The 22,501-nt window shown below is 44.6% G+C and overlaps 1 protein-coding gene across 2 annotated transcripts in view; it reads left to right on the top strand.

Annotated features, from left to right (window-relative positions):
• RYK (receptor like tyrosine kinase) overlaps positions 1-15,436 on the top strand; it is a 158,423-nt gene extending 142,987 nt beyond the window's left edge. For both annotated transcript variants that reach the window (XM_069727924.1, XM_069727925.1), the window contains exons 15-16: positions 14,019-14,155; positions 14,804-15,436. In XM_069727924.1, coding sequence (XP_069584025.1) covers positions 14,019-14,155; positions 14,804-14,915 — 249 coding nt within the window. In that variant the 3' untranslated portion in view covers positions 14,916-15,436. The remainder of the gene's footprint in view (positions 1-14,018; positions 14,156-14,803) is intronic.
• Positions 15,437-22,501: the final 7,065 nt, after the last annotated feature.

The raw sequence follows: 22,501 nt of genomic DNA, 5'->3' as shown, positions 1-22,501 counted from the left end.
AAAACACCACCTTATACTCCCCTCTGGTGCTGGCACTGGCTCTCCATGGGCTTATATGACTTTGTCACTCGCGCCCTGCACCCGATCAGCGCTGGCTTTACTCTCCAATCCTTCAGATAGATAATACATCCGGAGGAAGTGAGAGCTGCCGCATGACCCAACAATGTCTGGAACACCGCGACTGGGGGGAAACGTATGGCTTGACATGGGACTGTTTGAGTAGTGGACGACCCCTTTAGTAACATCTCTAAAATTCCAGAGAGATGCCAATAAGGTGATGACAGTGTGCACATCTAGTGTTCTTCTTTCTTTCCTATCTGCGGTTGAATATGGCCTCTGCTGGAGGGCCGGGTGACCAGACCTGTCCATCACCCTGAATGAACGACGCTGATGATGTCCCTCGCCCTGCACAGTATCGCCCAATGGAGGCTACGGGTGTATGTTGTCTTACACTGATTTTATGACCACTGGGACAATTATCATAAAGCTACACCCTTTAATGACTGCAGTGTTTTTAATAAAAAGAAACCTATTAGACTTAAATCCGTAGAGGCGTGTGGCGGTGCGTGGCAGCTAATGCTCGCTTCCCACCACGGACGTAGAATGGGATAATCTGGTAATGGCTGTGTATGTAGAGGAGCTGCACGCCCATCTATCAGGGATAGCATCCTACTCTGGTCATTCTTTCCACACTCTTTAGAAGTGTTTATTTGATGTTAGTCGGACACTTGTTTGGGATTAGAACAAAGACTTCTACGCTTAGATGTTTCATTCACCGCAGAGGGCAAAGGTGGGCACAGAAGTACGAGGAGAGGGGATTACAGACAGGAGGAGAGATACTGGTGTCATTTAGTGCTCAGGCACGAGATCAGCACTTGGGCGATCGTTTTCCATTGGGCTCAGGACGTTCACTGCCTTTACTTCCTTCTTGTTACTTACCCCTATTAATAAGAGGAATGGCAGCACGGATTCAGCAGTGCCCCGCTGTACATGGCCACACTACTGATACGTGAAATAGTCACGCTTAGTTGTCATTGTCTTCATATTGTTCTAAGTTGCGAAGCAGAGGAACAGCATGACCCAAAGTAAGAAACTTTGATGCAGAGGGATTTACTGGAACAGACCTGTCAGGAGAGCTGGCACGTGCTCTGTGACCATGTCGCCCAAGTTGGGAGAATATTGGCAATTCTGTGATGGCTGCTGATCCCACTGTGTCTAGCTGGATAATGGGGTCCTGCTGTGCACTGTACTGAATAGTGAGGAGCTCTCTAATGATTTGTATAAGGCTTCCTAAATGTAACTAGGAAGTGTGCTCTTCAATGTTAGGAGAGATGGGCATGTGCTGTCACCTCCCCACCAGGGTTACCAACCTGCTTGTCAAGTTGTTGTTTTCTGGACAACTGGTCAAAAACTCATTGATTTTTAATAATGTTCCTCATGCCCCTTTAGAAAGACCACATCCCTAATAAAGACTTACAGAATAAGAGCAGATACTGAGAATTACACCCCATATACAGTACAGGAGAAGTGATTCGGACCCACGAGACCACCCCATTCCCTAAGTCTTCCTTGGGTGTAGTCGGGATGTGTGAGCGCAGAGCCAACATGGACATTTCTTCAGTTTTACTATTGTTCTGTTTCTCAGGGGCATTTCCAAGGCAAGAGATAAGTCAGGTCTAAAGGTACCGTCACACTGAACGATATCGTTAACGATATCGTTGCTTTTTGTGACGTAGCAACGATATCGTTAAGGAAATCGTTCTGTGTGACAGCGACCAACAATCAGGCCCCTGCTGGGAGATCGTTGGTCGCTGAGGAAAGTCCAGCACTTTATTTCGTCGCTGGATCTCCCGCTGACACCGCTCAATCGGCGTGTGTGACACCGATCCAGCGATGTCTTCACTGGTAACCAGGGTAAACATCGGGTTACTAAGCGCAGGGCCGCGCTTAGTAACCCGATGTTTACCCTGGTTACCATCCTAAAAGTAAAAAAAAACAAACACTTCATACTTACCTTCCGCTGTCTGTCCCTCGGCGCTGTGCTTTCCTGCACTCACTGTAAGCCCAGCGGCCGGAAAGCACAGCGGTGACGTCACCGCTCTGCTTTCCGGCCGCTGTGCTTACACAGGGCAGAGAAGCAGAGCGCTGAGGGACAGACAGCGGAAGGTAAGTATGAAGCGTTTGTTTTTTTTACTTTTAGGATGGTAACCAGGGTAAACATCGGGTTACTAAGCGCGGCCCTGCGCTTAGTAACCCGATGTTTACCCTGGTTACCGGCATCGTTGGTCGCTGGAGAGCTGTCTGTTTGACAGCTCTCCAGCGACCAAACAGCGACGCTGCAGCGATCCGGATCGTTGTCGGTATCGCTGCAGCGTCGCTCAGTGTGACGGTACCCTTAGTCTTTGCGTTCTGCTGTGAACCCTCTTTCACTGCCCTCGTTTGCGCTTGTCTCTTCTGGCAGAGACTATTTACCTCCACTTTGTCTACTCCCTACGTTCCTCCCTCTTGTTCTCCCCCAACTTGCTGGAACTGCAATGTGGTGTCTGACTGGCAGAGGCTCGGAGCCAAAAGCAGTGTGGAGAAGGGCGAGCGGGTGGTACAGGAAGAAGCAGAAGAGGCAGTCTTAGCAGATCGATGGGAAATGGAAAATCTGATTTCTTCTCTGGCCTCCTTTTTTAGTTTGTACTGCGCAGCTTAGTCTCTTTTAGCACATGCGCGGTAAATACTGATCAAAGGTTTTAAAGAATTGCAGATGATTTTTTATTTTTTGACCACAGGGAAAAAAAAAACTTTTTGTTTTTTTGCTGATTGTACATAAATTTACAGACCATTTGCAATCTAGCTCCTCCATGACCGTGGTGTATCCGGGCTCTATCCAGAGATAGATGCTGGTCCTAAACCTGGATATAGATGTGCTGCGAATGCTTGAGATGGAAATACACGTAGGTCCAGAAGTATTTGGTCAGTGACCGAATCTTTGTGATTTCAGCTCTTTAGGCCACTAATTTTTATTTAAAATGAAACAGCTGAGATGCAATTAATGTGTAGACTTACTGGTTTAATCAAAGTGGTTGGATAAAAAAATCCTGTGAAACGTTTAGGAATTGCAACCATTTTTCTAAAAAGAATCCTCATTTCCGGGGCTCAAAATAATTGGACAATTTAATTTTACCATAAATGAAATGTTAATTTTTAATACTTAGTAGAGAATTCTTTGCAGGCAATGACTGCCTGCAGTCTGGAAGCCACAAACGTCACCAAACGCTGTGTCTCCTTCCTTGTGATGCTTCGCCGGCCTTTACTGTAGCTGCCTTCAGTTGTTGCTTGTTTGTGGGTCTTTCTGCATTGGTAAGTTTTGTCTTAAGCATGTGAAATGCTGCTCAGTGGGGCTGAGATCTCGTGATTGATTCAGCCATTGCAGAATATTCCACTTCTTTTCCTTAATCTCCTGAGTTGCTTTCACGGTTTGTTTTGGGTCATTTGTTATGTTTGCTAATGACAGGTGTTATGAAGGCAATCCAGAAACACAGTGTGCTTAGCGATCAGAGCGCACACAGTGATCTGACAAATACCCAAAAATACAAGAACGAGCTCTGAGACGTGGAAACTCTGTAGACTGCACACCTGATCCTATCCTAAACACAACTAAAAGCGGCTGTGGATTGCGCCTAACAACTACCTAGGCAACTCGGCACAGCCTAAGAAACTAGCTAGCCTGAAGATAGAAAAATAGGCCTGACTTGCCCCAGAGAAATTCCCCAAAGGAAAAGGCAGCCCCCCACATATAATGACTGTGAGTAAGATGAAAAGACAAAACGTAGGGATGAAATAGATTCAGCAAAGTGGGGCCCGATATTCTAGGACAGAGCGAGGACAGTAATGCGAACTTTGCAGTCTACAAAAAACCCTAAAGCAAAACCACGCAAAGGGGGCAAAAAAAAACCCACCGTGCCGAACTAACGGCACGGCGGTACACCCTTTGCGTCTCAGAGCTTCCAGCAAAACAAAAGACAAGCTGGACAGAAAAAAAGCAACAAAAAAGCAAAAAGCACTTAGCTATACAGAGCAGCAGGTCACAGGAACAATCAGGAGAAGCTCAGATCCAACACTGAAACATTGACAAGGAGCAAGGATAGCAGCATCAGGCGGAGTTAAGTAATGAAGCAGTTAACGAGCTCACCAGAACACCTGAGGGAGGAAGCTCAGAAGCTGCAGTACCACTTGTGACCACAGGAGTGAATTCAGCCACAGAATTCACAACAGTACCCCCCCCTTGAGGAGGGGTCACCGAACCCTCACCAGAGCCCCCAGGCCGACCAGGATGAGCCGCATGAAAGGCACGAACAAGATCGGAAGCATGAACATCAGAGGCAAAAACCCAGGAATTATCTTCCTGAGCATAACCCTTCCATTTAACCAGATACTGGAGTTTCCGTCTAGAAACACGAGAATCCAAAATCTTCTCCACAATATACTCCAATTCCCCCTCCACCAAAACCGGGGCAGGAGGCTCAACAGTTGGAACCATAACATAGTAACATAGTTAGTAAGGCCGAAAAAAGACATTTGTCCATCCAGTTCAGCCTATATTCCATCATAATAAATACCCAGATCTACGTCCTTCTACAGAACCTAATAATTGTATGATACAATATTGTTCTGCTCCAGGAAGACATCCAGGCCTCTCTTGAACCCCTCGACTGAGTTCGCCATCACCACCTCCTCAGGCAAGCAATTCCCGATTCTCACTGCCCTAACAGTAAAGAATCCTCTTCTATGTTGGTGGAAAAACCTTCTCTCCTCCAGACGCAAAGAATGCCCCCTTGTGCCCGTCACCTTCCTTGGTATAAACAGATCCTCAGCGAGATATTTGTATTGTCCCCTTATATACTTATACATGGTTATTAGATCGCCCCTCAGTCGTCTTTTTTCTAGACTAAATAATCCTAATTTCGCTAATCTATCTGGGTATTGTAGTTCTCCCATCCCCTTTATTCATTTTGTTGCCCTCCTTTGTACTCTCTCTAGTTCCATTATATCCTTCCTGAGCACCGGTGCCCAAAACTGGACACAGTACTCCATGTGCGGTCTAACTAGGGATTTGTACAGAGGCAGTATAATGCTCTCATCATGTGTATCCAGACCTCTTTTAATGCACCCCATGATCCTGTTTGCCTTGGCAGCTGCTGCCTGGCACTGGCTGCTCCAGGTAAGTTTATCATTAACTAGGATCCCCAAGTCCTTCTCCCTGTCAGATTTACCCAGTGGTTTCCCGTTCAGTGTGTAATGGTGATATTGATTCCCTCTTCCCATGTGTATAACCTTACATTTATCATTGTTAAACCTCATCTGCCACCTTTCAGCCCAAGTTTCCAACTTATCCAGATCCATCTGTAGCAGAATACTATCTTCTCTTGTATTAACTGCTTTACATAGTTTTGTATCATCTGCAAATATCGATATTTTACTGTGTAAACCTTCTACCAGATCATTAATGAATATGTTGAAGAGAACAGGTCCCAATACTGACCCCTGCGGTACCCCACTGGTCACAGCGACCCAGTTAGAGACTATACCATTTATAACCACCCTCTGCTTTCTATCACTAAGCCAGTTACTAACCCATTTACACACATTTTCCCCCAGACCAAGCATTCTCATTTTGTGTACCAACCTCTTGTGCGGCACGGTATCAAACGCTTTGGAAAAATCGAGATATACCACGTCCAATGACTCACCGTGGTCCAGTCTATAGCTTACCTCTTCATAAAAACTGATTAGATTGGTTTGACAGGAGCGATTTCTCATAAACCCATGCTGATATGGAGTTAAACAGTTATTCTCATTGAGATAATCCAAAATAACATCCCTCAGAAACCCTTCAAATATTTTACCAACAATAGAGGTTAGACTTACTGGCCTATAATTTCCAGGTTCACTTTTAGAGCCCTTTTTGAATATTGGCACCACATTTGCTATGCGCCAGTCCTGCGGAACAGACCCTGTCGCTATAGAGTCACTAAAAATAAGAAATAATGGTTTATCTATTACATTACTTAGTTCTCTTAGTACTCGTGGGTGTATGCCATCCGGACCCGGAGATTTTATAGGTGCCACGTATCTCCGCAACAACGACCTATGGAATACATTATGTATGGAAAAGGAGTCTGGGAGGGTCAAACGAAAAGACACAGGATTGAGAACCTCAGAAATCCTATACGGACCAATAAAACGAGGTTTAAATTTAGGAGAGGAAACCTTCATAGGAATATGACGAGAAGATAACCAAACCAGATCCCCAACACGAAGTCGGGGACCCACACGGCGTCTGCGATTAGCGAAAAGTTGAGCTTTCTCCTGGGACAAGATCAAATTGTCCACTACCTGAGTCCAGATCTGCTGCAACCTATCCACCACAGAATCCACACCAGGACAGTCCGAAGACTCAACCTGTCCTGAAGAGAAACGAGGATGGAACCCAGAATTGCAAAAAAATGGAGAAAGCAAGGTAGCCGAGCTGGCCCGATTATTAAGGGCGAACTCAGCCAACGGCAAAAAGGACACCCAATCATCCTGGTCTGCAGAAACAAAACATCTCAGATATGTTTCCAAGGTCTGATTGGTTCGTTCGGTCTGGCCATTAGTCTGAGGATGGAAAGCCGAGGAAAAGGATAGGTCAATGCCCATCCTACCACAAAAGGCTCGCCAAAACCTTGAAACAAACTGGGAACCTCTGTCAGAAACAATATTCTCAGGAATGCCATGCAACCGAACCACTTGCTGAAAGAACAAAGGTACCAAATCAGAGGAGGAAGGCAATTTAGCCAAGGGCACCAGATGGACCATTTTAGAAAAGCGATCACAGACCACCCAAATGACTGACATCTTTTGAGAAACGGGAAGGTCAGAAATGAAATCCATCGAAATATGTGTCCAAGGCCTCTTTGGGACCGGCAAGGGCAAAAGCAACCCACTGGCACGAGAACAGCAGGGCTTAGCCCTAGCACAAATCCCACAGGACTGCACAAAAGTACGTACATCCCGTGACAGAGATGGCCACCAGAAGGATCTAGCCACTAACTCTCTGGTACCAAAGATTCCAGGATGACCAGCCAACACCGAACAATGAAGTTCAGAGATAAGTTTATTAGTCCACCTATCAGGGACGAACAGTTTCTCTGCTGGACAACGATCAGGTTTATTCGCCTGAAATTTTTGCAGCACCCGCCGCAAATCAGGGGAGATGGCAGACACAATGACTCCTTCCTTGAGGATACCCGCTGGCTCAGATAAACCCGGAGAGTCGGGCACAAAACTCTTAGACAGAGCATCCGCCTTCACATTTTTAGAGCCCGGAAGGTACGAAATCACAAAGTCGAAGCGGGCAAAAAATAACGACCAACGGGCCTGTCTAGGATTCAAGCGCTTGGCAGACTCGAGATAAGTCAAGTTCTTATGATCAGTCAATACCACCACGCGATGCTTAGCTCCTTCAAGCCAATGACGCCACTCCTCGAATGCCCACTTCATGGCCAGCAACTCTCGATTGCCCACATCATAATTACGCTCAGCGGGCGAAAACTTCCTGGAAAAGAAAGCACATGGTTTCATCACTGAGCAATCAGAACCTCTCTGTGACAAAACCGCCCCTGCTCCAATCTCAGAAGCATCAACCTCGACCTGGAACGGAAGAGAAACATCTGGCTGACACAACACAGGGGCAGAACAAAAACGACGCTTCAACTCCTGAAAAGCTTCCACAGCAGCAGAAGACCAATTAACCAAATCAGTACCCTTCTTGGTCAAATCGGTCAATGGTTTGGCAATGCTAGAAAAATTACAGATGAAGCGACGATAAAAATTAGCAAAGCCCAGGAACTTTTGCAGACTTTTCAGAGATGTCGGCTGAATCCAATCCTGGATGGCTTGGACCTTAACTGGATCCATCTCGATAGTAGAAGGGGTAAAGATGAACCCCAAAAATGAAACTTTCTGCACACCGAAGAGACACTTTGATCCCTTCACAAACAAAGAGTTAGCACGCAGGACCTGAAAAACCATTCTGACCTGCTTCACATGAGACTCCCAATCATCTGAGAAGATCAAAATGTCATCCAAGTAAACAATCAGGAATTTATCCAGATACTCACGGAAGATGTCATGCATAAAAGACTGAAACACAGATGGAGCATTGGCAAGTCCGAACGGCATCACTAGATACTCAAAATGACCCTCGGGCGTATTGAATGCAGTTTTCCATTCATCTCCTTGCCTGATTCTCACCAGATTATACGCACCACGAAGATCTATCTTAGTGAACCAACTAGCCCCCTTAATCCGAGCAAACAAGTCAGATAACAATGGCAAGGGATACTGAAATTTAACAGTGATCTTATTAAGAAGGCGGTAATCAATACACGGTCTCAGTGAACCATCCTTCTTGGCTACAAAGAAGAACCCTGCTCCCAGTGGTGATGACGATGGGCGAATATGTCCCTTCTCCAGGGATTCCTTCACATAACTGCGCATAGCGGCGTGTTCGGGCACGGATAAATTAAATAATCGACCTTTAGGGAATTTACTACCAGGAATCAAATTGATAGCACAATCACAATCCCTATGCGGAGGTAGAGCATCGGACTTGGGCTCTTCAAATACATCCTGATAATCAGACAAGAACTCTGGGACCTCAGAAGGGGTGGATGACGAAATCGACAAAAATGGAACATCACCATGTACCCCCTGACAACCCCAGCTGGATACCGACATGGAATTCCAATCCAATACTGGATTATGGGTTTGTAGCCATGGCAACCCCAACACGACCACATCATGCAGATTATGCAACACCAGAAAGCGAATAACTTCCTGATGTGCAGGAGCCATGCACATGGTCAGCTGGGCCCAGTATTGAGGTTTATTCTTGGCCAAAGGTGTAGCATCAATTCCTCTCAATGGAATAGGACACCGCAAAGGCTCCAAGAAAAACCCACAACGTTTAGCATAATCCAAATCCATCAGATTCAGGGCAGCGCCCGAATCCACAAACGCCATGACAGAAAACGACGACAAAGAGCATATCAAGGTAATGGACAGAAGGAATTTGGACTGTACAGTACCAATGACGGCAGACCTAGCGGACCGCTTAGTGCGCTTAGGACAATCAGAAATAGCATGAGTGGAATCACCACAGTAGAAACACAGACCATTCAGACGTCTGTATTCCTGCCGTTCAACTCTAGTCATAGTCCTATCACACTGCATAGGCTCAGGTTTAACCTCAGGCAGTACCGCCAAATGGTGCACAGATTTACGCTCGCGCAAGCGTCGACCGATCTGAATGGCCAAAGACAAAGACTCATTCAAACCAGCAGGCATAGGAAATCCCACCATGACATCCTTAAGAGCCTCAGAGAGACCCTTTCTGAACAAAGCTGCCAGCGCAGATTCATTCCACTGAGTGAGTACTGACCATTTCCTAAATTTCTGACAATATACTTCTATATCATCCTGACCCTGGCACAAAGCCAGCAAATTTTTCTCAGCCTGATCCACTGAATTAGGCTCATCGTACAGCAATCCGAGCGCCAGGAAAAACGCATCGACACTACTCAATGCAGGGTCTCCTGGCGCAAGAGAAAATGCCCAGTCTTGAGGGTCGCCGCGCAAAAAAGAAATAATAATCAAAACCTGTTGAATAGGATTACCAGAAGAATGAGGTTTCAAGGCCAGAAATAGCTTACAATTATTTTTGAAACTTAGAAACTTAGTTCTATCTCCAAAAAACAAATCAGGAATAGGAATTCTTGGTTCTAACATAGATTTCTGATCAATAGTATCTTGAATTTTTTGTACATTTATAACGAGATTATCCATTGAAGAGCACAGACCCTGAATATCCATGTCCACACCTGTGTCCAGAATCACCCAAATGTCTAGGGGGAAAAAAAAAAAAGTGAACACAGAGCAGAAAAAAAAAAAAAAAAAAATGATGTCAGAACTTTTTCTTTCCCTCTATTGAGAATCATTAGTTTGGCTCCTTGTACTGTTATGTTTGCTAATGACAGGTGTTATGAAGGCAATCCAGAAACACAGTGTGCTTAGCGATCAGAGCGCACACAGTGATCTGACAAATACCCAAAAATACAAGAACGAGCTCTGAGACGTGGAAACTCTGTAGACTGCACACCTGATCCTATCCTAAACACAACTAAAAGCGGCTGTGGATTGCGCCTAACAACTACCTAGGCAACTCGGCACAGCCTAAGAAACTAGCTAGCCTGAAGATAGAAAAATAGGCCTGACTTGCCCCAGAGAAATTCCCCAAAGGAAAAGGCAGCCCCCCACATATAATGACTGTGAGTAAGATGAAAAGACAAAACGTAGGGATGAAATAGATTCAGCAAAGTGGGGCCCGATATTCTAGGACAGAGCGAGTACAGTAAAGCGAACTTTGCAGTCTACAAAAAACCCTAAAGCAAAACCACGCAAAGGGGGCAAAAAAAAACCCACCGTGCCGAACTAACGGCACGGCGGTACACCCTTTGCGTCTCAGAGCTTCCAGCAAAACAAAAGACAAGCTGGACAGAAAAAAAGCAACAAAAAAGCAAAAGGCACTTAGCTATACAGAGCAGCAGGTCACAGGAACAATCAGGAGAAGCTCAGATCCAACACTGAAACATTGACAAGGAGCAAGGATAGCAGCATCAGGCGGAGTTAAGTAATGAAGCAGTTAACGAGCTCACCAGAACACCTGAGGGAGGAAGCTCAGAAGCTGCAGTACCACTTGTGACCACAGGAGTGAATTCAGCCACAGAATTCACAACAGTCATTGTCCATCTGTACTGTGAAGCATCATCTAGTCAACCTTGGTGCATTTGGTTGAATCTGAGCAGTTTCACCCTGTACACTTCAGAATTCATCCAGCGGCTTCTGTCTTCAGTCACATCATCAATAAACACTTGTGACCCAGTGGCATTAGGAGCCATGCGTGCACGCACCATCACATTGCCCCCACCATGTGTTGCAGGATGTGGGATGCTTTGGATCATGAGTCATTCCACGCCTTCTCCATACTTTCTTCTTCCCATCATTCTGGAACAGGTTAATCTTAGTTAAATCTGTTCAGAGAATGCTTTTACAGAACTGGGCAGCTTCTTTAGATGTTTTTTGGCAAAGTCTAATATATGCTTTCTATTTTTAAGACTGATTAATGGTTTGCATCTTGTGGTGAACCCTCTATATTTGCTCTCATGAATTCTCCTCTTTAGATACCGAAACACCTTCTTCCTGGAGAGTGTTCTTCACTTAGGTAGATGATGTGAAGGGGTTTTTCTTTACCATGGTAAGGATTCTGCGATCATCCACCACTGTTGTCGTCGGTGGACGTCCAGGCCTTTTTAAGTTCTCGAGCTCTGATAGATTTTTTTTTTTTTAACCTAATGATGGTCAGTTTCTTCCATTGAGTTCTACTTTGACCGCATGTTGTAGGTTCACAGCATCAGCTTCCAAATGCAAATGCCACACCTGGAATCCGCTTTAGACCTTTAACCTGCTTAATTGATCATGGATTGACGATTGAATAGCCCATGCAGCCCATTAAAGAGCTTTTGATCATTGTCCAATTACTTTTGGTTCCTTGAAAGAGGTGGCTACAGAGCTGTAATTTAGGATGTGAATATCCTAAAATTAAAACTAAGTCTTCACTTTAAGCCCATAACTACCATATTTTTCGCTTTATAACACGCTCCGGATTATAAGACGCACCCCATATTTTGAGGAGAAAATAGGAAAAAAAACTTTTTTTTTAAATAAAATAATGATGCTTCTTATAATCCATGTTTCTTATCCCGGGGGTGGTAGCTGCAGTGAAGCGGGGTTGCTGTTAAAGGAGGCAGGAGTGGAACGTTGCTGCAGGACACATGCTGGGATGAGGTGGAGTCTAGATGTGCGGCGCTGCGGGTGTCCGATGCAACAGCTGCGCTCTGTCCCTGGTGCTGCTGATTGCTGGTGCTGCTGATTGCTGCTGCCGCGCTCTGTCCCCCGGTGCATGCCGCTGCAATCTGTCCCATGTGGCGTGTGGGGCTCTTCCTTTCCATCCATGCTTTCCTGTGCATGTTCAGTGGATTCCTTCCGGGAAAATGGCCGCCGGGAGGCGGCACATGGACAGATGGGGATCTCTGCACTGAAATCTCCGTGAAATTTCAGTGCCGAGATCTCCATCTGCGCATGCGCCACCTCCCGGCGGCCATTTTCCCGGAAGGAATCCACTGAACATGCACAGGAAAGCATGGATGGAACGGCAGAGCTCCCTACGCAGCACGGGACAAAGCACGGCGGCAAGCGCCGGATACCCGCAGCGGCAGCATAGATAAGGTATAGCTGCATTGTAAGACGCACCCCCATTTCCCCAATAAAAGTTTTGGGGAAAAAGTGCATCTTACAAAGCGAAAAATATGGTACATGATGGTACATGACTATATCTTGAATATGTTTTTGAAAACCACTAAAATGCCAAAATGTGTGTCACTGTCCAAATATTTCTGGATCTAATTGTAGACCGATAAGGTGCAAATTCTGTGTTCCCCCACTTTGTAGAGAGCGGCTGGTTTCACAATAGTGCAATGTGTGCAGATAAGAATTCGGCAGCTGCCTCTGCACCAATATATGCAAACGAATAGTATTTAATGGTAATTATATTGATGATTTTTATTTTTATCACATGATTTCTGTCCGCACCCAGTTATAATTCCCTGCCTCACTTACTCCTCCTTGTTTCACTTTAGATTTTCTGTAAGTGTAGATATAATTTGCTAAAGTGAAACCTATTCTATCAGCTACACAGATAAGGCTGACAGGTGGAAGCATTGCGCTGGTTTACTCACCGGGCTGCTGGTGCTACTGGGCTCATGCTCTACCTACACAGAGCAGCCCTGTAATAAATCATCTCTTGTGTTACACACTCATGGCGTCTTACCAGGGCTGTACAGAAGGTGCCCTGTCTGGGGTCACCTGCACCTTACATCATCGTCTCCGCACCCTTTACAATGGCACGTTTTCTATTTTCACATTTATATAAATGGTTGTGTTGTTTTATTATGTCACTAATCTGATTCCCATTATATCAAATATGAAAACTCACTTATCTTATCAGCAGCCAAGACTTCAGAAATGTCCCGAGTGCCCAGAACATTCCACAATATCTGTGTGATTTCAGACTTGTGAAATCAGACTTCCTTCTATTGAAGAAACACTCGAGAGTCTTGTTCCCAGCAGAAAGTAGAAAATGACCTGGTTCAAGGAGTCATTATTATTTATCATCGCTTTCTATGGCTGGTCCCTACAGACTTCTCTGCATTGTCCAACAATCGGGATTTATGTTTTACCTTTGTCCCTTGCCCCACCAAATAGCTGGCAAAGCTGGAAGGTGGCGGAGGGGGCACAGACGCTACTACGGGGGCTGCTATATTATGTCATTCTGCAGGCAGGTTGTTACTGTACTTGGACTAGGAACTAAGATACTTCTGTTCCTGACTGTGGAGGATGGATGTGGAGCTTCACCTACAGCTCGATACATCTGTGTGCAGCGGAGGTTCTGCAAGCTTCAGTAGATCGCCCCACGCCAGTCAGTGGTGACCCAAAACATGTCTCTTGCCCAAAACATGTAGAGTACATTTCCTTTAATCAAAAATCTAATAATCAACATTTATAAAAAATAAAAAGCACATAATTTTGAGTGATTCATAATTTGGAGCAGTTTCAGATCTGCAGCCATAGGGGTTGTAGAGGTAGTGGTAATAGCCGAGCCCTTCTGTCATACAAGGACCCGGCATAAATGGAGGCTTTTGCTCTGCAGCAAAGGGGAAATCCGGTTGTTTGGGTTTTTTTGTAAAATTTTAAAATCTTACATGAAGAAATGCAATTAAAAAAGTTATAATCTGATGTTTGCAGTAGCTGGTTGGTTGCTGTCTGGATGCAGAATTGCTCTCACGCACCGTGTGTATTGCGCTTTCTTGCAGTGGGCATTTGGAGTAACACTGTGGGAACTGATGACGTTGGGACAGACTCCTTATGTTGATATTGACCCATTCGAGATGGCTGCTTACCTAAAAGACGGCTATAGAATAGCTCAGCCGATCAACTGCCCCGACGAACTGTAAGTATGAGTTCTGTACGACGTGCCAGTATGTAGAGGAGACAAACAGGACTTTGGTGGTGGGAATGGCTCTGATGCTGCTTTCTGATGTCCTTCATACCCAAGTTATTCTTTGATTTATGCCTATATAGCGCTAACATATTCCGCAGCGCTTTACAGACCGTGTCATTTAGTTCTCTGTATGATTTATTGACATGTCTGAATGTTGAAATACTTTGGTTTTCTAAAAGACCCCTTAACTTGTGCCCCATTATGAACATTGTATAGAGGATTATGTAGGAACATCTTTTGCGTTGACCGTCCTGGCCCGTTATGTTTAGTCATTGAGCTGCATGCACAGCATGTTCTGTTACCGGATTATTTGGAAATTCAGATCGGCCCCCTGGCCGGGCACCCTCTAATAGGCAGGACATCCTGCTCTGAACACTCCACTACTCACATGGACATTTCCCACTGTGCACTTATCAGCCCTAGGCTCCCCATCACAACACCTTCTGCACCTCCCCTAATAAAGTTGTACCTCCTCCATCTTGAGACCATCCTTCGTATCTACAGATACAGAGAAGATGACACCTGTTAGGCTTCATTTTTGCTGTTGATGTTGCATCATGGCCATGTATAACCTTCTACCACCCTCCTGTTCTCCAGGTTTGCAGTCATGGCATGCTGCTGGGCTTTGGACCCTGAAGAAAGGCCCAAGTTCCAGCAACTGGTACAATGTCTGACTGAGTTCCACTCCGCCCTCGGAGCGTACGTGTGAGCGAGGGCAATTACTCCTCCGGAAGAAGAACACTGCATGCACTGCAGAGATCTCACAGCACAGTGCCTTAGGATACTACGTTAATCTTCATTTTTTACTTTTTTTTTTTTTTTGTAAAATACTTTTATATCAAGTATTTTATAGCTGTTAGATCTTGGTTTTGTAGACCTGGGCGGATTGAACATTATACAGAAGAACACAACGCCATCTGGTCTCTGTTGCAAGACACTATGAATAGTTTCTACGAAGGACACTCAATGCCATGAGGACATTTTGTATTTTATAAATATTGGACGTTTTTATTTTATTTTAAGCCTTCCCATTTTTACTTTTTTTTTTTTTAATATATAGGACCTTTTTTATTTTGTAATGGTATGTTTGGACGTCTTTAAGATGCATTGTTCCTTTGTAAAAGGGTGAAAAATAAGTTATAACTCTAGACAATGCCTCCTCATGTATGCTTTCATTGACTTTGATGCATCAGTTCACTTTGTATATAAAGGATAACTTGTTTTCTACAACGCTCGCACTACATCTATTTTGCGGTACACTCGTACATTTATTTACTGTTGGATTTTTTTATTATTATTATTCCATAGTTGTACTATTCCATTTCTGACATGGATATAAATACACTTGCAGGATTCACCTCCTGAAGGAGTTGTCCGGGATGTACATATTTATCCCCTAGTCCTAGAGCATCTGCACTTTATCTCCATGTCAAGTGAACTCAGTCGAGGCCACTAAACAGTGAGGTTCTGCCTAAAGATTGCTTACATCTGGCTACTGTCAGAGCCGATATCGGCTGATTGGTGGGGGTGTCAGATATTGGTCCCCACCCATCTCACATTGATGACTTTTCTAGACTAGGTCATCAGTTTCTAAACAACCCCTTCTAGACTAAACCTCATGTCATCTAGGTCAGTCAATATCTGTAGGACAAGTGGGTAACCAGACACTTGGTGAGTCCAGGGAATAAGTGAAAAAACATGAGTTCTTGGCTATGGTTAAGAACATAGCCAATCCCTTACCTTGAGGCCCCATACACATGAACGTTTATCTAGTGTGTGCCTCCTGATTCTTCCCACCAACAGATTATTCCCAGAATTAAAATAACAAATCTTTTGGATTTTTTCGGGACATAAGCAGTCAGCAGAGGTGTCTGACTACTTACACAGAGATAGCTATGGAGGATATCCACTAAACTAAAACATAACCTTTAATAAATCCCAAGAGGACTACGTATCCCCCTGCTCCCAGCTATACGGTGTAGGACTCCCCAGTTGATGTGCCTCTGGGAAAAAGAGGCCACTTGCAGTTCCCTGAGATTTATGCAAATTTTGGCGAGTGAAGAAAAGTTAAACCTTGAAAAATTGAATAATAAACTTAAAGAACAGATTAACATCACCAAAAAATTTAAATCTGAAAGTGACTTCACAGTCAAGGAGAATCAATTACAGAACTCCATTGAGAAATTTCAATATAATCTCAAAGAAAGGAAACACAAACAATATCTCAGGGACCTGCAAGATTTCAAAGAGGGGAGAATTTACCAGGTCACATCAGATAGAACTGAGAGAGAGAGAGAAACTGACCTGTCCTCTACTGAAACAGATATTTCAGACACTGAGGGTAGAGGGAATTATCCTAGGGGTCGCCAAAGGGGAAGAGGGGGTGGGTACCGCAGGGGAAATAAATATCAAAATTCGAATCCGAGAACCGGTTTTTTAGATCGGCCAAACCAACTTCGGAGTCAGACTGCCTTCAACAGGGAGGAGAGTCACAGGTTCTAAATTTATCTAGTAAACAGTTAACCACAGCCGAGATGGCAGTACTATCAAAGGGACTCTCGTTTGTACCCACTACGGACCTTAAGGCTTTTGACATTGTTAAGGACCTTAATCTCTTTGTGAGGAAGTTGAGATGGCATAAGTTCTTTAAACTGAAGGATAAAAGGATATGCTATGATTTGAATATTCCGCCAGATATCTTACCTGAGGTACGCCTTTTGGCAGACTTAGAGACCCTACATTACAACAGCAATGGGTGTGGCCCATTTACTCAATTAAAAAACACAAGTAAAAACATGGCACCAGTGGGGGGAGATTTGTCTGCAATAGATGTGTTTCTTAACCTGAGTATTAGTGACATTAGGGAACATGCTACAAACCAGTCGAGACATAACCTCACCAGAGAACAGATGGCAGCACTCCGTAATTTAGAAACAGATAAGTCCCGGGTTTTTAAACCCTCTGATAAGGGGGGGAATGTTGTGGTAATGGATGTAGAGAAATATAGGGACATGTGCTTATCTATATTGAATGACCATACCACCTACACACGGGTAGCCTCAAACCCCACTAGCAACTGCCTCAAAACGCTAGGGGTAATTCTTGGAAAAGCAAAGACAGACAGACTTATTAGTGAGGAGGAGTTATCTTTTTTGTTACCTCGTCATCCAGTTATGGCAACATTCTATGCCCTACCTAAGGTCCATAAAGGCCTGGACCCCTTGAGAGGTAGGCCTATAGTGTCGGGCATAGGGAGTATTGGCCAAAACATTGGTATCTACTTGGATGATATATTGAGACCTTTTGTATTATCACTCCCGTCCTACATTAGGGATACCATGGACCTACTACGGAAACTCGAGGGTATATCTCTTGAGCCAGGCACTTTACTTGCTAGCATTGACGTTGAGGCCCTGTACTCCTCAATTCCGCATGACTGTGGGATTCAAGGGGTGCGCCATTTCATCAGTGCTAGGGGCCGTCAATTCAATGCACATAACGAGTTGATTGTGACTCTCCTTGAATTTGTACTCACTAACAACTATTTCACATTTGATGGCAAGATCCTCCACCAGCTCAGGGGCACCGCTATGGGTAATCCCTGTGCGCCTACTTACGCAAATCTGTTCCTGGGCTGGTGGGAGGACAATATTGCCTTTTCAGACCAACATATCAACCACCTGGCCCATATTGATTTATGGGTCAGGTATATTGATGATATTTTTGTGATATGGAAAGGGACAAAGGAAGAGTTTGGCCAATTTATGATGTCCTTGAATAAGAATTCTGTCGGTCTTAAATTTACCTTCGACATCCAAGAGTTCCAATTGCCCTTTCTTGACGTACTAATTACCAAATCGAGGGATGGGGACCATTTGGAAAGCACTATATATAGAAAACCCACTGCAACTAACTCGTTGTTAAGATGGGACGTAGCCACCCCTACTCTCTTAAGAAAGGGATCCCAAAAGGCCAGTATCTGAGACTAAGACGAAACTGTTCCAACCAGAGGGACTTTAAAGTCATGGCCGATGACCTTAGGCTAAGGTTTCTGGCTAGAGGCTACCCGGATCGGATTTTGCGAGAGGCATTCCGATATGCTAATAGACAAAAGAGGGAAAACCTCCTTATACCACGTAGGGAAGAGGGAGAATCCTCCACAGTAACGAGACTTATCTGTACGTACGATAATGGAGCATCATCTATCAAAAACATCATACGGAAACACTGGGATGTGCTAAAAATGGATGAGGATTTGAAAGACACCCTAGGGAGAGAACCAGTCATCACCTATCGCAGGGCTAGGACATTAGGTGATAGACTCGTACATAGTCATTTCTCTGCACCCAAGGTAACAACATGGCTCCCACAAAGACCAGCTGGGTGCTTTAAGTGTGGTGGATGTATAGCATGTGAGTCAATGTGCACCGGAAAGGAGTTCTTTAATGCCAATACTCAGGAAACTTTCAAGCTGAAGAAATTCGTTAACTGTAGGAGTACAGGTGTTATTTACAGAGCCACTTGCAAATGTGGTATCACGTGTGTCGGGAAGACAATAAGGGAGTTTAGAAGAAGGGTGGGGGAACACCTTGGCGATATACGACATCAAAGAGATACTCCAATCGCAAAACATGTTAATGGTCTACATGGAGGGGACACCAAGGTTATGCGATTCATGGGGATTGACAAAATCGACATGCCCATTAGAGGTGGTGACCTGGATAGATTGTTGTTGCAGAGAGAGGCCAGCTGGATTTTCACGCTGGACACTTGCCATCCTCGGGGTTTGAACGACCAGATCAACTTTGGGTGTTTTTTGTAAGAGCTACTTATCCCCTCTCCCCCCCCCGCTCCCCCCTTTCTCCCTCCTTCCCCTCCCCTTCTCCCTCCCCACCCTATGACCTCTTTGATTACTCATAGACTAATTATGTGAACATCCTTTTCATTCTGGTTATTGGGTTCCATTTAGTGACCCCGGCTCTGTTGTAGGGGATCCTTAGCTATAGAGTTGGCCAAAGAAAACAAAAATAATTCGTACTGTCTTAAACATGTAGTATAGGAGCCACTGTTCCCTACTATATTTACCTTCAGTGGCGTATTTAATGGGGACCCCATTCATGGGGCCTTAAATCCGTTTGCTAGCCCTGATGGGAGCTTTTCTTTCTTGATTTCGGACCTAACTTTTATGTCACTTAGGTTGTCTTTTCATGCTGACTCTTGACCAATTTGTAGCCTTTTAGGACATGACAGTTATATGGTGGAATATGTACATACTGATGTTTATCTATGGTTTTTTCTGTCAGCCCCCCCCCCCCTTTTTACACATGGATGCCTGTGAGATTTGACTATTCCATATATTCTTATTGATAGGGCACCTGTATTTCTAGAGGGCATGTTGTTTTTTTGTTATTCCCATTCTAGCCTTACCTGATAGGAGGGCGTATTTTTTTCAGTGTTTGGAGGTTTGCATCAATAGGATGCCTAGGAATCCATTATCTGTGTTCTCATTAATGACCTTACATATAATCCACATTTTAGGGTGCGGAGATTTCCCCACTGGGATCTCCCAAGTATGACGGTGGACATGATAGATCCCCATTGGGATCGCCTCAAATATGACGATGGATATGATGTATAACAATTGACGTATGCATTAGGACCTCCCAAACATGACGGCGGACATGACATATAGCAATTTACGTGTCCACTAGGATCTTATAAATATGGCGGTGTATTTGGTACACATCTAAGGGTGCTGACATATTGGCACATCTGTAATCTGTTGCCCATAGGTACTGGGAGATATAGCATATATGTCATGGCATCTACCTCCCCTTATCCATCCGGACTCTATCAATATGGGGCTAATTACACACAGTGCAGATATATATACATATTGGGGTGTGGCTGTTTGGTACTTTATGTGGTATCTGCCAGTGATTCTATGAGCGGCATGTGACGTAGAGTGCTCGTGTCCTGTCAGCTGATGACTCTGGCTGGAGGTGGATGTGGCACATGCATGTATTTTTTGACTGACACCTGGTGACATCAAACTTGCCGCTTAGAATGCGTGGCACACATGTTGTGGCGTTGGTACTGAATACTATATATTCTGATTCCTTGTACATGGCGCATGCCATGAATGATAGTTTTACTATTCTGACTCCCTAAATATGGCGCCCGCCATAAAAGATAGTTTTGACCACTTGCACTCCTGGAAGATGGCGCCCGCCAGGTATAGCGGTATTTACACTCGCAGCATGGCGGGATTGCCTCTACATTCTCTTTCCTTATGAGCGGATGATAGGAGCGGTGGTGATGGCTGGAGCGCTAGGCGCGGTGTGCAGACTCACGATACCCTGTAGTTACACGGGGCTCCGGTAAAATGGTGGGAGGAAGTGACGCGCTCAATATGGCGGCGGCACTTCCGGTAAGGTGCGCGCACTGTTCCGGAACGCTATGGCGTGCCACCCGGCTTACATTTGGTATGTACGGACATTATTCTAACTAATTAGGGGGGAATCCACCACAGCTGCATACCCTGTATCATTATCATAAAAAGGGGGGGCTTCTCGGTCAGCGGGTTAGGACTCATCTAAGCTGTAGACACGGACACAGCCAAACATCTTGGAACTTTTCTGGGATCTCCCAGCCACTGCGGGACCCATGATACGGACTTATACAGACTTGCATATACTTTTTGATTGCCCTACTTAGGACTCCTGAGGGGACCCATTGGCACCTCTTTTGATCATAAAACTCCCCTGATGATGCTCCCCCATCGGAGTTGAAACGCGTAGGGAGAAGAGAGACATTTTAGGGCTGCATTTGGGTTGGTGGATTCCCATAGCAGGGCTCACTCGGGGCCTGTCCTTGTCAGGACAGGAGCTTTTTCAAGGGTTTACAGGGAAGACAGTGTATATTTCCCTACCCTTGGCCCTTAGAACCTGGGAGCACCACCCTCATGGATTGTGAGGGATCCATTCCATATGTCCGTCAGAATTGGTAAGACCGATCCAATTTTTTATTTTGAGCACTGGTTCACTTGAGCACTTTTTTGTGTTTTTTCATGTATGTGTCTTGTTTAGGATCGGAATTTTTTATTATATTTATTAAAGGTTATGTTTTAGTTTAGTGGATATCCTCCATAGCTATCTCTGCATTTTTCCTGAGGGTACAGACGAGGCTGGTTTGTTGCACAGGCCTTAGCTTTTTCTGACTACTTACACCACTCTCCCATTAAAAACCCCTTACCACTAGGCTTTGCGAAGTCCAGTAAAATCTTTGAAACAAAAAGTACTCAGCCGGCAGACATACAAGATGTCCACTGTGTGCACAAGTATTAGACAATTTGTATTTTTACTTCAATGCAGCGATGGAGCATTAGTCCTGCATAAAAAAAAAATTGTGGTTTTCTTGGAAGATTCAGACTTTTTATTCTATTACTGTTTGAAGAAAGTGTCCTCTAATATCTGGCGGTAGGTTTGGGAGTTGATCTTTAGTTCGTCTTCAGTCGAAAATGTCAAACTAGCTCATCTTTAATAAATGCGAACCCATAGCAGGTCCCACCTCCACCTTGCTCGCGTGTGAGCCAAAGTGGAAGTTTGTGCTGGTTACTGATCCAGCCAAGAACCCGTCCATCTTGTCCATTAAGAGTTGCTCTCCTCTAATCAGTCCATATAATCTTTGAAAAATCAGTCTTCAGATATTTCTTGGCCCGGTTTTGAAGTTTCTTCTTTTGTGTCTTGATCAGTGGTGGTCAGGTTCCTTCAGTCGGTCATGTCTTTGAGCACTGAATACCTTGTACTTCTGGGCTCCAGGTAGGTTGTAGCTCTGGAATATGACAGCACTGGAGCATAATGGCTTCCTGGTTGCTTCACGTTTTATTCTTCGCACTTCTTTTTGAACAATGGAGTCAGTGATGAAGAGAATAAAAACCTTTAATCCACAACACGCTTCAACGGCATGTTACCACCTGATGAAGACGGCGAAATGCTGTTGAAATGCGTTGTAGATTAAAGGTTTTTATTCTCTTCACCACTGGCCCCGTGCCTTTCATCTGAGCGCTCTGCAGACTGCGTTGCAATTTTTTTTTCTTCGCATCCCTCGATAAGAATTTGACAATTTTTTACTTTACAAAGTCCATTTTAACCGCTATTTTGGCCCATTTTGTCTAAAGAAAACAAGCTGCCTAATAATTCTGCTTGTCATGATAAAGGGTATAATATCCTTAGGCCTCACCCTCCCTTATTACACAAATACACATCACCTGATCTGCTTCATCTAATAAGCATC

The sequence above is a fragment of the Ranitomeya imitator genome, chromosome 5, assembly GCF_032444005.1.
Source record: "Ranitomeya imitator isolate aRanImi1 chromosome 5, aRanImi1.pri, whole genome shotgun sequence".
Classification (NCBI taxonomy): domain Eukaryota; kingdom Metazoa; phylum Chordata; class Amphibia; order Anura; family Dendrobatidae; genus Ranitomeya; species Ranitomeya imitator.
Note: the sequence above shows the minus strand (reverse complement) of the source record. Positions and strands in the feature narration are given on the sequence as shown.